Source organism: Myotis myotis, unplaced genomic scaffold, assembly GCF_014108235.1.
Source record: "Myotis myotis isolate mMyoMyo1 unplaced genomic scaffold, mMyoMyo1.p scaffold_m19_p_12, whole genome shotgun sequence".
In the NCBI taxonomy this organism is placed as follows: domain Eukaryota; kingdom Metazoa; phylum Chordata; class Mammalia; order Chiroptera; family Vespertilionidae; genus Myotis; species Myotis myotis.
In genome coordinates this window covers 353,913-370,868 of record NW_023416316.1, presented here as the reverse complement: position 1 = coordinate 370,868, position 16,956 = coordinate 353,913, and the positions used below count along the sequence as shown (strand labels likewise).

The following is a 16,956-nucleotide window of genomic DNA, read 5'->3' as shown; positions in this document are numbered from 1 at the left end:
ACATTAGTAACAAAGAAACAGAATTTCCGGAGGTCGAGGCCCGGAAATCGGGATTCAGAAAAGATTCCCAGGTGATTCCCAGGTGCAGCCAAGGCCAGAACCACTGACCTAGACTAATCCGATTCTGACTTGAATTGCCCCCAGGCCATGGTCCTCAGGGGCGGTGAGAGTTTTTCCAACCGGGTGAGGCAGGTGCCTCAGCCTGGAGGCTGATTGTTACTTTTAATCTCTTAGGTGGCCTCAGGGCAAGGTGTTTCCCAATAGGGTGTGTGGACTGTCTTCCCCCAGGCAAGGCAGATGTCCATGTGGGGAAGAAGTCCTCTGCTGTGAGAGGGACATCTCAGCCCAGGAAACTGGGGTGTCTGCCTTCTGAGCTCCATCTCCCGAGTCTGTCATCCTGGGTTCTGCTCTCACAGCTCCAGACCACTTCACCCTCCCTCTGCCAGAGCACCAGGCGGGTGGCTCCACAGGGAATGTTTGTGCCTTGGCCCTTTTAAGAGGGTGTCCGAACTTTCAGCTGCCACTCCCTGGCAGACAGCACCCCAAAAGCTGCTTTTCACAGCTAGATGGTATGTGGGTACCCTCCTCAGTTTGGTGCTCTCTGCTGGGGAGCTCAGCTTTGGGATTAGATCCCAGAGTCCCCCCCCAGCTGAGATATCTCTCCGGGACTTCATTTGCCATCTGTTGGTGCCTGGCCAGCCCTTTCGCACCTCTGCCCCTCCTACCAGTCTCTATGCTGTCTCCACCTTCGGTCTTTGGTATCAGGGTTCTCTCCTGTGAGTTTTCCATTGATTATTCAGTAAGCCTTTCTGTATTTCAGTTGTAATTCCAGCTTGTTCCTGGGAGCATGTCCATGCAGCATCTTCCTTCTCTGCCGCCATTTTTAATCTCTCCCTGCGGTAGTGTTTTTATACTTCAGTTTCTAGAAAGCGCAGGAGGAGAACGGCCTGCAACCGGTTACCTATGGGTTAAGGCTTTTAAGCAGGAAGCACACACTATGTACTGTTCCTTTAAGGCGTAGGGCCTGCCCAAGGCATTCTGGCCCTCGCCGCTCCCCGTAGCGCCCCTCCGAGAGGCCGGCTTTGTGCGCTCGCCCCGCCCCGACGCTGCTGCGGCCCTTCGCGCACGCGCACCGCCGGCTCCGCGCCGCCTAGTGCTGCTCGGCCCGGCTCCCGCCCAGACGGCGGCCGACGCGACTCTCGGGGCGCTCTGCCCGCTCCCTCCCGCCGCGGCCCCGCAGGTAAATGGGGGGCGCCTGGGCTGCGGGCACGCGCGGGGGACTGACGCCGTTGCACCCCAAACCGCCGCCGCCCCACGTGTTCCGGCGGGCCCGGCCTCAGCCCGGTCCCGCGCGCCGGGCCCCTCGATGCAGACGCCCCGCGCGCCCATGCCGCCTCGCCTTCCGGGTACCCGGCCTGCGCCCCTCTTCCCGCCGATCGCGGGGCCCCTCTCCTCACCGGAGCCTCGCCGCGGAGGTCCCGTCCCCTCCCCCCACGGGCCCCCAGCGGCTCCCGGGACCTCCGGCGCTCACCGGGCGGCCGCTGCCCATGGGCCTAGTGACAAGCCCGCAGCCAGCCAGCAGGTCCCCCCCGTCTGCACGGCGCCTCCAAGAAACCCACCCCACGAGCGCCCCGGGCCTGGACGGGCGCGCACCCCTTCTGCCATCCGCTGCGGGCGCGCCCGCACCCCGACCTGCTGCTCGGCCTCAGCCCGAGGCGGCCAGGCCCCGTCTCCCCGAGAGCCCCGGGCCCAGGTTCGGTGGGGTTCGCTGTCGGAAGGGGAGGCCCCCGCGGCGGGCCCCGAGCCGGCGACCCCTTCCGGTCCGGTCCGCCGGGGCCGTCCGGGTGATGTGAAAGGCTCGCCTTCCCGGTCGCTTTCCCTCCCACCCGGGTCCGTTCACGGACCCTTTGGCGGACCCGGCGCTGGACGCTGCCTCCCGGGCGTACCGGTAGGTGAGGCGGCCCGAGCGCGGGCGCCGGTGCGGGGAGCGCTGTTCCCGCGGGGCTGGCCACTGGGGTCGCCAGGTTGCCTCCTGTGCCCCCTCGCCCGTGGGCCTGGCCTCTGCCCTGCAGCTCAGGAGCCTGCCTGTTTCCTGCAGCCGGAAGCACTCGGGGTCGGGGCTTGGCCGCAGGAGGTTAGGGAGCACCTGGGGGCAGGTAGGGTGCCCGGGGGACCAGCGCCAGCGGCCGTTGGTGTCCCCTTTCCCAGACCGCCTTTCCAAGGGGCCAGTCCCCAGCCGGCTCCCCAGTGGCCCCAGGAACCACCCAGAGTTTAAAAATGCCAAAAATGCCGCGCTCCCCCCCCCCCCCCCTTAGGGAGAAACGTGGGGGCCGGCTGGAAGCCCAGCTGGGTTTGTGCGCGGATGCTTGGCTCGCGCGGAGGGTTGGGCATCCCTCTGTCCTCACCTGAGGGCGGCCGGTTTGCCTGGCCAGGCCGCACCTCCTGCCGGGCCTCAGTTTTTATGCTAAAACGCGCTGTTCTGGCCCCTGAAGCGCTCCTTTCTCCTCCTCTGGCCCCGCGGGTTCGGGGCTCCGGCGCCCCGGGAGCCACACTGGCCTCAGCCCCGTGTGGTCGGGCATCCCCGGGGCTGGGCTCTCCGGAAGGGACTTTCTAGCCCTGGTCCGTGCTCCTCCCTCCCGGGACTGGTCCAGCCCAAGTAGCCTTTGCCCACGGCAGCTGAGTGCCAGCACGTTTTCCCCGGCAGGACTGCCCCCCCTCCCCTCCCCCACGCGGTGCAGTGGGCCCCTCGCCGCAGGTGGCCAGCCGTGGCCGCGGGTGCTCTGCTCAGCTGTGCTGCGTTGTAATTCCCAACCCTCGTGGATGAAGCCTGAGACCTGCTCTTTTTCTGATGGCTTCCATTTCGCTTCACTGTGCACACTTCAGTTTTAAGCTCCAAGCAAGAACTCACAGTGCAAACTCCTGATGGTGATTCCAGCTTCCGGGAGCTGGATGGCCATGGTGCTTACAAGAACACCCTGGTGGCTCCCCTCCGAGCCCCCTGTGGGCGTGCTTCTGGGAGGGCAGTTCCCATGGTCGTGGTGAGACCTAATGGAGCCAGGCTTTCCCTCCCGCTGCGCCAGCCTCATGCAGACGGTGGCACAGCAGGCAGGGCCGGGGGAGCCCTTGGGTTTGCAGGCGGGGCTCAGCTGTTGCATCCCCGGGTGCACGTGTGTGCACCCCAAGCGCAGCCTCCCGTAACCCGGAACCCGGCTGGTTCCCTGACAAGCAGCCTTCAGTGGTTTATAACTTGCAAGGCCCTTTGAAGAGGTTGTGTTTACTGGGCGGGCGGGGCTGCATTCCCACATTCCTGCAGGCCCGCAGGTAACAATGGGGAGCAGCCTTGAAGGAGGGGCCTTTGATCACAGCCAGGGCAGGAGCCTGCGGGGGCTCGGTGCTCTGGCAGCCTCTGAAAGCTTTAGGGAGTTAGGGTAACAGGCGCCTCCATTTGGAGCAGCAGATCCAGGCTCTGTAAGGTGTTCCAATGGTTTTTATCCTTTTTCCTGGAAATTGCCTTTTAAAATATGGTTTGCTTGTTGGCCTAGGTCCCCCACTGTAGGCTACGGTAGCCCAGAGTTCTTCCTGTGCTGAGTGTTCTGTGTGGAGCTGTGAACCCATCCGCCTGCATCTCCCTGCTGCCCGGTGGGCCTCGGAGCCATGGCAACGGAGGAGAAGAAGCCGGAGGCAGAGGCTGCCCGAGCGCAGCCCACCCCCTCGTCATCGGCCACGCAGAGCAAGGCAAGTCCCCGCGGCTCCTGGGGAACTGCAGGGGGCACGGGCTGCAAGATGCTTGGGAATGGCATTGCAGGTCCATCAGGGTGTTCTCCCCGCCCGACAGCTGCTGCCGATGGTGCTCTGTGACTGGTGGTTTCCAGACCCGTCCCCTGGGGCGGGGCCTTAGCAACAACACAGCTGCTCAGTCCTCCTGTGAGAGTCCAGGGCCCAGGCAGCGCTGTTCTGCAGCCCCCCTCCCGGGCCGCAGTTCTGATGCCTGGGCAGGTGCAGACCCCTGCAGACCTTTCACCGGGAGCAGCCTTCCGGTTTGCTTGGGGCTGCATGCGGGCGGGCGGGTGCCCTCCCGGTTGGCACAGGTGGGTGCTGGTGGTCTGGGTGGGTGGGATTAGGGTGCTGGAGCCGAGGCACTGAGGTGAGGGCTGCAGAAGTAAGAGCTCAGGCTGCTTGTTCAGGTTGAGGTGACATGCAGACAGCTCTGGTAGCCACGTGGCGTGGAGCTCAAGCCGGAGGGCTGAGCTTGACATTCAGTTTTGGGAATCGAATCCAGGCTGACGGTTGGCTTGATGGTGGGTACTTGTCGCTGACGAGTGCTGTTTCTTCACCAGCCGACACCTGTGAAACCGAACTATGCTCTAAAGTTCACCCTGGCCGGCCACACGAAAGCCGTGTCCTCTGTGAAGTTCAGCCCGAACGGGGAGTGGCTGGCGAGTTCGTGTAGGTATCAGCGGGGCCTTGGTGGCCGGGAGAAACCGGTGTGTGTGGGGCGGGGAGAAGGGGACTTGCTTTCCGACACCCCTCTGCGCCGGTGCTTCCGAGTTTACCTGGAAGAATCCATTCCCCGTTGAAATTGTGCCCACTGCCACTCTGCATGGCGGTGGGCAGGGGCCGGGCTGTGGAGAGTGTTGCCTGTTCCGTGTGGGTGGCACTCCTCAGGGTCCCTCACACTGTTCCCGGGGGCTCAGGTGGGAAACCCATGTTCTGGACTGTGGATGACTGGCTCTTTGTTACTCCTTTCCTTCAGCTGCAGACAAGCTCATTAAAATTTGGGGCGCCTATGATGGGAAATTCGAGAAAACTATATCTGGTCACAAGCTGGTAGGTATCGGCCCTGCACACTGCGGTGGCTGCTGGACAGCGTAGCTCCAGCCATCACGTGGGTGGGGCCCCTCTCTCAGGCCTGTGGAGTTATGTTGAGTTTCCCCCCGAATTCTTTTTATTATTTAAATATGTTTTTTATTGATTTGGGGGAGAGGGATAGAGAGAGAAAGATCGGCTGCCTCCTGCACACCCCGCTTGGGGATGGAGCTAGAACCCGGGTGTGTCCTGACCGGGAGTCACTTGGTTCATGGATCAACGCTCACCCCTGAGCCACATTGGCGGGACCCTGCCAGGTTCTTTTTGGTAGTTGTTTGCATCTGCTCGTTTTTTTCAAATACAAGTGGAAGTTTATTTAGAAAAGTCACCAAGGTAGAAAGAGTGAGCCCACTGGTTCACATGGGCTCAGGGAACAAGTTACAGAGGCAAAAGAAGGGCCCGTGGGGCTTAGGAGAGAGAGAAAGACATCCCACAACCCAGGTGCCTGCCCTCGACCGGGAATTGAACCCGCAACCCTTTGGTGTGAGAGCTGACACTAACCACTGAACCACGGGCCAGAGCTGCCACCTCTTGCTTTTTTAAGCAAATACTCCTGCGTCCCGGACGAGTTTCTGCCCACGGTGAGGCCTGCAGAGCCGCCGAGAGCGTGCTTGTCCTCGGCCGGGCGGGGTCCGCTGTGCTCAGCGCTGGCTGCGGATGTGGAGAGGGACGAGGGCTGTGTGTCCAGTCGGATGGGAGGGGGGATTTGGCTTCTGCAGGTTCATTGTGTTTTGTCCCTCAAGGGGGTGACCCTCTGTCTTTTCTCCCCAGGGAATATCCGATGTGGCCTGGTCCTCAGATTCTAACCTCCTTGTTTCTGCCTCAGATGACAAAACCCTAAAGATATGGGATGTGAGCTCGGTAAGCCAGACTCGGGGTCCCTCCTGGGGAAGCGTGTGAGTGGAGAGGGGTGGGGGGGCAGCGGGGCCTGGCGGCCTGGCTCTCCCAGGCGTGCTTCCCAGGTGTGCATCGGTCAGCTTGGCCCCGCCGTCAGTCGCTGGAATGATAGTCTGTCAATATTTCATTGTAGGGAAAGTGTCTGAAAACCCTGAAGGGACACAGTAATTATGTCTTTTGCTGTAACTTCAACCCGCAGTCCAACCTCATTGTCTCAGGCTCCGTAAGTGTGCTGGCCTCTTCCGGGCGGGGGTGGAGCACAGAAGTGACCTGCTCGGGGGCTGGGGGCAGTTTGGGTCCGAAGGTCTGTCCACTCCTGTCCTCCCTGTGAGTGGCCTGGATCTCTCCTTTGTCTGCAGTTCGATGAGAGCGTGAGGATATGGGATGTGAAGACGGGGAAGTGCCTCAAGACCCTGCCTGCGCACTCGGACCCTGTCTCCGCCGTAAGTCCCACTGACCTGGGAGCTCCAGTCTCCGTCGACACCTGCAGTGTGGATGGTGACCCTGTAGAATCTCAGTCCGTGGAAGGGCAGGTGGCTGTAGCGTGGGGGAGTGGTGTCCCCAGACGGAACCTTGCAGTCGAGCGTTCAGTCCTGGGAAGTGTGACGGGGTACAGTGTGAGCTTAGAGTGAAGCCAGTAGCTGAGTGGGGGGCAGTGGGGGCGGGGGGGCGGCCCAGTTGCGGTGAGAATCCCTGGTTGTGGTGAGAGCGGTGGGGGGTGGGCCCGAGAGCGCCCATCCTGCTCCGTGGGGTCCGAGCCCTGCGGTCCTGCAGGGGCCAGCGTGTGCCCAGCAGTGCAGTCACACTGCACACAGGCTTGATGGCTCCATTGAGAGCGTGGCCCCGGGGCTGCCCTGCGCCTCCATCTCACCTGGGAGCGGTCCGTAGCAGGAAGGAAGACAGCCTATTTAAAGGTGGTATTTGTTGTAAGAAGGCTTATCCTGGGTCACGTCGGCTCAGGACTTAACAGAAAGAATAGGGACGCGTGTGAAGGCTCCCTCGGACATTGTGACCCTTTGGCACTGAGATGCAGTTGGGGCAAAGGAGGAAAACCCCAGAGGGGAATCCGTTACAGGAAAGGGACATGTCGGGTTGGAACGTATTTGTGGGAAGGTGTGTCCCCTCCCCCAGCAGAGCTAGACTTTCAGATCAGGTCACTGGGGGCCGGACCGCCGTCAGCCTGGGGCCGCCTGGGTCTCCTTCCTGTGCCCTCTGCAGCGCCAGGCTGCTCAGGCAGCCCCGGGTGTGGTGTCCCTGTCCGGGGCCTGGAGCAGTGGTGCGTTGTCAGGGACTGGCGCTCGGATGGCCGTGGGCGGGCACCTGGGTGAGAAGCCACCAGCGTCCATTCTTAGGAGGCTACTGAATCGGGGGGTTTCCCCCCTGGTTTTTTTTGCTTTTGTAAAGCAATGTCAAGGGAAGTCATTTTTGGCTACGTTGGGTCAGGCTGCCTTCACTGGGGTGAGTGGGCGACAGCGACGACTAGAGGCCGGATCCCCGGACAGGACAGGCCCTCAGGAGTGGGCTCCTGTGGCCATGGGTTTACTTTCAGTCCGTTTCCTAGTAAGCGATTCCCTCCTCCAGGCGGAGTGCAGGCTGGTCTTTCTGTGGCTCCTCCTCGAAACTCGCTTGAGAGGCCCCAGGGGAAAGCGGCCCTCTGCCCGCCGGTGGGGCTGTGGGAAGAAGCCCGTGTTGCTGGCGTCAAGTCTTTCTCCCCCTCCCCGCAGGTTCACTTCAACCGCGACGGGTCCCTGATCGTGTCCAGCAGCTACGACGGGCTCTGGTGAGTGGAGGTGCTCCCTCCCCTTGGCGACACGTGCTTATGAGCCGTGGCCCGCGGGTGGCAGCAGCGGGAAGCCGGCGGGCTCTGCCCTCCGGAGCAGCGAGGGCTGCGGACGGGTGGACACCCAGTACAGCCTCGGGGGGCGGGGTGCCTGGCAGGTGTGTGTGTGTGTGGCGGGAGGGTGCCTCCCCGCGAGGTCTGGACCAGACTGAGTGCCTGTGGACACTGACATGGACCGGCCAGGCACCCGGGCCTTGGGCGGGGAAGGCCCGGCTCACGGTGAGGAGTCGGAGCCGGCCTGCCTGGCGTCCAGAGGCTGTCAGTCCCGAGCGGTGACTCCGGACACCCACCGCAGGCGGCAGGGGGACAGGGTGGCGGCAGACCGTCGGTGCAGCCTCGGGGATCGTGGTCGTGGAGCTTGGGGGTGTGAAGCCCGTGTGCAGGGGTGGAGGCGCAGGAGGGAAGATGCACATGTGGTTTCGGTCAGTGGTCGCCAACCTCACGGACCACCGGTTGGCGACGGCTGGTTTAGATGAACTCAGTGAGCATCAGGGCGGGTTTGGGGGGCCGCGGCGTAGCGCGTCTGGGTGTTGGGAGGAGGCTGTCAGTTTGGGGTTAAAACCCTCTGACCCTTCGTCCTCTTCCAGAAACACCTCAGAGTGGCACTGCAGGCCTGACAGGAGTGATGGGGAAGGGTGTCGAGCGGGTGGGAAGCCACGGGGACACGGAGGCCCGTGGGACTTAAAGATGGATGTCCACTGGGGAGGGAGGAAGTGATGCCCTCGGTGCTGGCAGGCGCGTGCGCGTGGACGGTGCCAGCGCGGGAGGGCTGGGCGTGCCAGCCCGGTGCCTGTGCGGGAGGCCCGCTGTGGGGCGGCGTGCCAGCCCGGGTGCCTGTGCGGGAGGCCCGCTGTGGGGCGGCGTGCCAGCCCGGGTGCCTGTGCGGGAGGCCCGCTGTGGGGCGGCGGGCCAGCCCGGTGCCTGTGCGGGAGGCCCCGCTGTGGGGCGGCGGGCCAGCCGCTGCTCCTTGGCGGTCGCCCTGTGGTCGCTGCTGTGGAGAGGAGCTAGAGCACACGGGTCCGTGGCGTGCGCAGCGCCCCTTCTGGTCCCTGGAACGTGCGAGGGAAGCTTCAGCGGCCGAGTGAGCGGACCGCGCGGGGGAAGCGCGTTCCCTCTAAAGCTGTGTGATTGAGAACCGCTCGCAGGCCACCTGCTGTGACTTGCTTCTTCACAACTCGTTCTGCTTTGCAGCCGGATCTGGGACACCGCCTCTGGCCAGTGCCTGAAGACGCTGATCGGTGAGCGCCGCGCGGGCCCTGGGGGGCAGGGCTCTTCTCCATCACGCCCGCCCTCACCTTCTGAGGTTCTGGGAGCCCCTTCTTTGTCCTGCATCTGCTCCTCTGGGAGGATTTCCCTCCTCTGCCGCCCTCCCATCGCCCACCGCTCCTGCCCGCCTCACCGGGCTGCCCCACCTGTCCTCTGACAGCCTGAGCCCTCTGCCTGTGCCCGGCAGGCCCTGGCTGCCTTCGGCCTTGGGGCCTCTTCCTAGTCCTTCCAGGGGCGCCTTGCCCTCCCGGCGTGCTCAGAGGAGGGGTGTGGAGGAGCCCGGAGCAGAGGCCCTGAGGTCACTGCAGGTGGCATTAGAGGGGGGATGCGCTCTGGGCCAGGGTGTCCTGGAGTGGGAAGACTTGGCCTGGGCTGGCTGGTGGGTGCCATGGGCGGGCTGCAGGCCTGCTGTGCCTGTGAGCAGGGTGCCATGGGCCCCGCGGGGCCTCGGGCCTGGGAAGGCTCTGGGGAGGGAGTCCAGGGAGCCCGTGCAGCCAGCAGCCACGTGGAGGGGATGGCCATGGGGTTGTGCGCCTCTAAGCTCCTTCCCGAGGCTGCCATGGAAGCATGTGGGGCGGGTGGGGGGAGGGGAGGCTGAGGGGCAGCTCAGGCCGCCCAGCTCGCCCTCCGCCTGCAGGGCTGGTCCCTGAGGCTCCCGGCTCCTAGGTCCTCGCAGGGGCTGTTCTGTGCGCTGGTGTCAGATTCCTAAGACCCATTCAAGCTGGGTCATGGCCCCTGGGAGGGCCTCACTTTTTTTGTTTTGTTAATCCTCACCCGAGAATATTTTTCCATTGATTTAAAAGATAGGTATTTTTATTGATTTCAGAGAGGAAGGGAGAGGGGGAGAGAGAAACATCAGTGATGAGAGAATCATCGATCGGCTGCCTCCTGTATGGCCCTGCCGGGCTCAAGCCCGCAACCCGGGCCTGTGCCCTGACCCAGAATCGAGCCAGTGACCCTTTGGTCCTTGGGCCGACACTCTGACACTGAGCAAAACGGGCCAGGACAGCGGCGTCCTTACTTCCCACAGCGACATCCCGCATTCGGACACGGCATCTCTCCCGGGCGGCCCGGTGCAGCTCCTCTGCTCTCTGTTAACCAGTTATGTTAGCCTTTGATCAGCTCGGCCACCCCGCAGCGGGCGGGAAACTGAGGCCAGAGAGGTTAACCAGCAAAAGGCTAGCAGCACCCCGGAGCCTGGGGAAGGCGGGTAGCGGTTCCCAGTCCCGTTTCTCAGCCAAGGTCTAGGAGGTAGAACCTTCTGGACTGGAGCACACGGTCCTGCTGAGGCTGTGCTCAGGGGCTGGGTTGGGGCTGTCGGTGCCCCTCATCTCGCCGGTGTTACCCACCTGCCTCCTGGCGGGGCCCCGGGACCCAGGGGCTGGCAGCCTCACGCCTTCCCCGTGCCTTTCCAGTGTCTTGGACCAGCGAGCGGCACAGGCCCCAGGTGCCCGGCAGCCAGGCTCGGGTTCTCCAGAGTGGTAATGCCACTCCCCTGGCGCTCGGGACGCCAGCCGCCCCTGCTCCCGCTCCAGGTGCAAGCCCCGGTCCTCTCGCCCTGGCCGGGGAGCACAGCACTCACGTGGCGGAAAGGCCCCTCCTGTGGGGTCTCTGGGAGTGCTGACCCCTGCGCTGTCGGGTGATGCTGAGCCCTCGGTGGCTCCTGCCGCGGCCCCAGGGCTGCCGGGGGTCAGACGCAGTGGTGTGGGTGCAATGGTATTTTCCTAGAGGAACTTACAAATCTTTTGCAAAACTGTCACGGAAGACACCTGAGAGCATTCACCCAAATGGTTTGCGTCGTCCTGACACCCCGCCTGGCTGGGCGTGTGGATGTTTCACGTGAGGAAGCTGATGCTGGATGGCTCACTGCCCGTGGGGGGCTGGCAACCCGAGTCTGCACTGCTGCAGCCCTGTGCTCCCCAGCCCTCGTGTCAGGGTGATGGCCCCACAGGGGTCCGTGGGCTGGACAGGCACGAGCAGGCTCTCCCGGGGGCACGCGGGGCGGCGGTGTTGGCACCGGTGGCAGCGGCCTCACCTGAGGGTCCTGAGCAGCGAGGGGTGCTTCCTCCCGCCCCTGGCCCGAGCCCCGCCTCAGCCCCTGTTTCCCGCAGACGACGACAACCCGCCAGTGTCCTTTGTGAAGTTCTCCCCGAACGGCAAGTACATCCTGGCAGCGACCTTGGACAAGTGAGTGCTCCCGCCACCCCCAGCTTCCTCCCCGGGGCGGGCCTCCCAGCTGCAGGGCTGGGGACGGTTGAGCTGTGTCTGGCCCTGCGCCGTTTCCCCCCACACGTGCCTGGGAGCAGGTTCCCCGGCAGCCCCCTGGCCGCCCTCCATGGGAGCGCCTTTGGCATGGGCTTTGCTGAGTCCGCGTTGGGGGCCGGGGGTGGGGGTGCCTTGCTGAGCCCCTGGCGTTTCCCGCCACAGCTCCCTTGTGGGGGCCTTTCTGCTCCAGGAGGCGGGTGCTGTGCTCAAGTCTGGTTGGGATGTTTCTGGAACTAGGCCCCCCATGTCCCTCCAGCAGGCATGAGGTGACCACCCAGTGGTGTGGGAGCAGCCAGCAGCTTTCTTTCAAAATGTCTTTGAGCTAAATATTTGGGGTTCTTGTGCTGTGCTCTGGGGTGTCCTCAAATCCTGGGGCTCCGTGCACTGCTGGCACCTGCACCTGCGCCTGGGGGTTCCAGCCTGCAGAGGGCGCAGTGACAGCAGCCGGGGAGCGTGTGTGACCCCCTCTTTCCTTCCAGCACCCTGAAACTCTGGGACTACAGCAAAGGGAAGGTAAGCAGCAGAGGTGACCCGCCGGGCCGGGTGTATGGAGGCCAGGTGGGGTTCTGGGTGATGGCTGAGCTGAGCGGGACCTGGAGCTGGGGGGACTCAGAGAGCCATGTTCATTGAGTTGGTTTGGTGCAAATTTCTCCAAGACTTGGGTGTTTGCAGCTGGCACGGCAGCTCTGACCACGTGGGTTTGTGCTGTGGGCATTTGAGTGCTTTTCACAATGACGTTGGGTTGGCCTTAAAGGGCGAGCACTCAGCATTCGGGGAATTGTCAGGAGGCAGGGATGCGGGCCTCTGACCGCGCACGTGTCTTTTCAGTGCCTGAAGACGTACACTGGGCACAAGAACGAGAAGTACTGCATATTTGCCAACTTCTCCGTGACGGGGGGGAAGGTGAGTTCTCGCCGTCCTTCCCAGGGCCATCCTGAGAGGCCCCTGTGCACAAAACAGTACACAAAAAACTGAAAACAAAGCCACACACTGTGGAGTTGTGGCCGTCACTCAGAAAGGGGCTGTCATGACTCGGGTGCTCCTGAACCTGCCGGCCCCGTAAGTCGGACCTGGCACAGCTCTCAGGAGCGGTGGGCATGGGCGGGCGTCTGAGTGGTCGCCTAGCGGGCCATGCTGCCCAGAGCCGGGGCCGCCCAGAGCCGGGCCCCAGGCCATGCTGCCTCAGTCCAGGGGAGTGGGACTGAGGAGATGTGACATTCAGCTGAAATGTAAGCGACACAAAACCTATAAAGTGGTAACTGAAGAAAACATTTACATCCCAGATGCCCCTGTGTGTGGCTCTGTTTCTGAGTGGCGCGCGGGAGGGGGGTGAGGACAGTACTCGGTGCGGGAGGGAGGGGTGAGTTCCGGGGCTGTGGGAAACTCCCCTCACCTCGTCCCTATCTGCCCAGTGGATCGTGTCTGGCTCAGAAGACAACCTGGTGTACATCTGGAACCTGCAGACCAAGGAGATTGTGCAGAAGCTGCAGGGCCACACAGGTGAGCTGGCCGGGCCCTGCCCGCAGCGAGGCGGGTGTAGTGCTTGGCCCTGGGGACGCTGCCCATTGGGGAGTGGCTGGCCAGCACCAGGTCCTGGCTTCCGCCTCTTCCCCTCGGCTGCCTGGCCTCGAGTCCATGCGGCTCTGTGGCTTCTCCGTGCAGGCGGCCTGTGCGCTGGCCCGTGCCCAGTGTGTCCCGGGAGTGAGGACGCCGCTGTCCATTGCAGGCCCTGCTCCTAGGGCTCTGACCTCCAGGCAGGCCTGTTCCTTAGTACTCGGGGGCCCCTCCACCCCCTCACTGGCTCCTCAGCATTCGGGCTGCCCCTGCCCCAGCTGCCTGTCCCCCCCACCCACCTTCTATAGTCAGTAGAGAGTGGTGTGTTCCCTGAGAAGCAGCAGCACCCCCACATGGCTTAACCCCAGAGGCGGAGGGGCACCGACGGGGCCTGCTCTCCCTGGGGCGCGGCACTCTTCGGGGGCAGCCGGGGCGGACGCGCTACTCCCGAGGGCGTGGGGGAAGGTCAAGTTCGGGGTTTCAGCCTTTGTAAATCCAGGGCATCGAGCTGCCGAGCCTGGTGCCCGCTGCTGTGATGGCACGGACTTGCCTCCTGTGACAGCAGCCCTGAGGGCTTAGCCAGGCGGCGGCGGGGGGAGGGTGGGGGGAGGGTGGGCGTGGGCTCGGCCCCACTGAGGGTGTTGTCCAGGCAGAGACCACCTGTGACCCAGCCTGGTGTGGCCTCTGCCCGCAGCGCCTGGTCCCCTCAGGCCCGTCGTCCCCTTGCAGGCTCCCCGCCCAGGTGCCCGAGGCTGTTGCAGGGACAGGCTGTGGATCCGGGGTCAGCGCGGGGCGGGGAGCGGCCCTGGGGCTGTTGCCGGTCCCTGTGCAGGGCCTGGACCTTCTCGTTTGCAGACGTGGTGATCTCGACGGCGTGCCATCCGACGGAGAACATCATCGCCTCGGCCGCGCTGGAGAACGACAAGACCATCAAGCTCTGGAAGAGCGACTGCTAGGCCCGCCCGCGGCCGCGGTGACCCGATGGGCAGGGCGGAGCCTGGGGTTCCCCTGATCCAGGCTGGGGGTCGGGGCGGGGCCTGGACCCCTCTGAGGACCATTAGGCCAAGGGGGAGAGTTCCCACCAGAAAGTTCTAGAGGTGACATTGCCGATTCCTCTCACTGGGAAGAGTTCCTAGTCTATTGTGTTCCGTCAACAAAACTTTTCATTTTTTATGACAGAAGGTGAGGTGAAGTTGAGTTTGTCGCGGTGTTTTCCCAGTAAGCGTTCTGTACTGTTTTTGATGTTTCATTGCCCGTGCCAGCGCTGTGACCAGTCGCCTCGGCGCTCTGCCCGGCTCCGCAGGTCCTGGCTGGCAGCAGGCACTGCCCGACCCTGTCCCGCTGCCGCCGGCCCTGCCTGTAGTGGTTCCCCGTGTGGTTGTCTGGAACCCAGACCCTGTGAGGCCGTGTCTGTGAACCCTCGTGCTCAGGCGCTTGGTGCTGTGTGTGGTGTCCACACAGCACGCCGCGCCGCAGGCAGGAAGCAGGCGGGCCCTGGCAGCGGGCTCCCTGGCAGCTCCTCTCCCTGCTGTTGGCACAAGCACGGACTTGGTTAAGGCTGGGACGGGGCCCTGCACTGAACACTGCACGGGGCGGGGATGAGCTCTCCGGGAGGGCCTAGTTGAGACGGAGCCCGGCCCTGAAACGTCCTGCCGAACATTACAGATGGCTCTCGGGCGGCTGGGGTGCAGGAGGCCCCGGAACCTCAGTTCCCGGTGCAGGCTCTGCTCCCAGGGACCAGCCGGTGGCTCTCCTCTGTTGCCGGCCTAAGGACCGGCAGGTTTCTTGGAGTCCTTGGCGGCAGGGAGCAGGGTGGCATCCGCCTGCCTGGCCCTCCCGGCCCGCCGAGCCTGGGCAGCGGTGGGCGTGAGGGCAGGACTGCAGGGCAGTTTGTGGCAGTGGCTGGCTCCTGGGGACCCCTGCATGTAGCAAGGCCCCCCTGGGTTCGAACCCAGGCTGCAGCTCTGAGACCTTCAGTGGAGGCATGAGGGAGGTGCGGACCCACCGGGGCTGGGTGAGCAGTCAGCTGACGTCCATCCACAGCCTGGGCCTCAGCCCTGCTCTCCTGAGCCCTGGCCCTGGTTCTGGGGTTCGGGACGGTGCCAAGTGGTGGATGAAGCTTGTAGGGCCTGGAGTTGATGGGCTGTGAGGAAGTGGGGGCCACCCTCACAGGCCTCCTGGGAGCCACCTAGTGGCCACTGTGGGGAAGGTGACAGCCCTGAGGGCACCTTGGGCGGCGGCTGCCACAGGCCGTCCTTGGAAGTGGATGTGCTCGTGGCTTGTCCGTCTTTGGGACAAATGGCCACAGGGAGAGGGCGCATCGCTCGGGCGCCCCCGCTCGGAGTCCTGATAGGAGAGCGGAGGCTGCGGGGACTTGGCTGGCGGTTCCCGGGAGAGTTCGCTCCTTGTTTTGTTGGTTCTGGTGTTGGTTTGCCCCCGGGAGGAGGGGTGTGTGCGGAGCACCGTATCCTGAATATAGTGTATTTTTTCTACATTGGAATTCTCTGTTGTAGATTTATGTAAAAATACATTCACTTTTTGGAAATAAAGATTTTCATGTCTTGTATTTTTGTCCCCTGAGAATTTTTTACCTTCATGTGTAGCTGTTATGGGGGTAGAATTGATGTGGCCCTATTACCGCTGGGGCCTCGGGCGAAAGTTCATGGTTTTTAAAAAATGAGCCTGTACGACTATGAAGGTTGTCACGGGACTTCACCACGAGGGGGAGTGGGCACCCTCACGTCCAGCCCTCCGGCTCCGGAGACAGCGCCTCTGCTGTCTGTGCCCCTGCCCGTTAGTTAGTGCAAGCCCCAGGGGTTTCATTCTTAGGCAGCAAATACATAGAATCTAAAAGAGATTTCTTTATAAAAAATATATTGACTGCCTCCTGTCCGCCGCCCCCACTGGGGATCGAGCCTGCAACCAAATTGAACAGAGACCTCCTGGTTCATAGGTCAGCACTCGGCCACTGATCCGCACCAGCTGGGCTAAAAAAACTCTTCCAGAACCTTATCACATACCATCGTCACACACCTAAAATAGTCTTCAGTCAAGTATTCGCTGTCCAGGTTTCCCAGTTGCCTTAATACCTTAGAAAAAAGAATGTATGTCCGCATGCTTCACAAAAACGAAAGGAACAAAACGCAAACGGCCGTGTGCGCGGACATGTTCACAACATGGTGTCAGCTGCCCCGGCGAGGCCTGCCTGTGTGTGGTGGTGGATCTCCAGCTGCTCGGGGTCCCCCCCTGACCAGGAGGTGAGGGCTCGCCTGCAGGCCCGCCGTCCAGAAGCTCCGTGGCTGGAATTGTCACCAATTCAGAATTCAAACACCAACCTACATAGGAAACAAAGCAACCAGAAGTACGTATACACATGTCCGTGTCACATGCTGAAGTGGATTTGCAAATGGATTCAAAACTGGCAGGAGTGGTGGAAACCCACAGGGCAACAGTCATTTCCCCTGGCACAGCTGTGGCGTCTCTGTGGGTGACAGTCGTCGCCCAGCTCCCTGTATGTCGGGCAATGGCTGAGACACCAGAGGCAGAGGGCCTGCACCGAGGGCACCAGCGAGCCCACTTATTTTTTTGGCCCAAGTCAAGGTGGCAGTTTTTCCTGGCACACGAACTACCCCATGAACTACCCCATCCAAAGGCTGGTGCGCAGGAAGGAGGGAAGTCCGGAGTAAGGGCGGAGGCAGTGCGCTCGTGTCAGTGGAATGCCACGCAGCTCAAAGAGCAAAGCAGTCACGTGCCTCTGCCCGTCCATGGGTGCATCACAGGTCTGTGCACGCAGGTAGGTCTGTTAGTCACGTGGTCCACTGTACTCGGGGCAGAAGGAAAAAAAACAGTGGTTAGATGCCACGAAGTAGGTGGCAATGCCTTAACCGTATGCGTGTTGTTAGGCCCGAGAGCCTCTTCCATCCTTGTCAAGGGGAGTGCTAACCTTCTCTCCTTTCATACAACACGATTAAAGCTTGGCGTCGATTGCTATTTAAAGCCCTCCAATCCCATCACTTTTAGGTCATGGTGACTTTATGTACATGTCTCAGAGATACGAGAAAGAGCACTCACATCCTACAGGGACCACACTGTCTACACTAAATCCGCCCATATTCGTTTTAGCGTGTGGAAAACCTCTTTTTTTTCGTGCTCTAATATATGCATAAGTACAGCCAATCAAAGGCTGAGAGGAACACCCGGAAGTCCCGTGTCCTACATCAAACTAGATTCCCCCGGAAACAAAACAGCAACACGACTCTTGAACGGTC

The 16,956-nt window shown here is 62.5% G+C and overlaps 1 protein-coding gene and 1 non-coding gene across 2 annotated transcripts; one reads left to right on the top strand and one right to left on the bottom strand.

The window, feature by feature from the left end:
- The first annotated feature begins 1,098 nt into the window (after positions 1-1,098).
- Positions 1,099-15,254, top strand: WDR5 (WD repeat domain 5). Its single transcript, XM_036329173.1, has 14 exons — positions 1,099-1,240; positions 3,543-3,735; positions 4,338-4,446; positions 4,754-4,827; positions 5,638-5,727; positions 5,897-5,986; positions 6,123-6,206; positions 7,488-7,543; positions 8,795-8,841; positions 10,981-11,056; positions 11,614-11,647; positions 11,963-12,037; positions 12,547-12,634; positions 13,544-15,254. The coding sequence occupies exons 2-14, from the start codon at positions 3,655-3,657 to the stop codon at positions 13,642-13,644; spliced, it is 1,005 nt and encodes a 334-aa protein (XP_036185066.1). The 5' UTR covers positions 1,099-1,240; positions 3,543-3,654; the 3' UTR covers positions 13,645-15,254.
- A 1,273-nt stretch (positions 15,255-16,527) lies between these two features.
- On the bottom strand, positions 16,528-16,653 carry LOC118667816. The gene has a single exon (XR_004971401.1). It is a non-coding gene; the product is annotated as a U6atac minor spliceosomal RNA (small nuclear RNA).
- Between the last annotated feature and the right edge of the window lie 303 nt (positions 16,654-16,956).

Bases quoted from the DNA above. Each gene is read 5' to 3' on its own strand.
- WDR5 (XM_036329173.1), top strand. From the start codon at position 3,655: ATGGCAACGGAGGAGAAGAAGCCGGAGGCAGAGGCTGCCCGAGCGCAG. The intron at 4,447-4,753 runs GTAGGTATCAGC...CCTTTCCTTCAG, and splicing joins GGAGTGGCTGGCGAGTTCGT to CTGCAGACAAGCTCATTAAA. The intron at 12,635-13,543 runs GTGAGCTGGCCG...TCTCGTTTGCAG, and splicing joins GAAGCTGCAGGGCCACACAG to ACGTGGTGATCTCGACGGCG.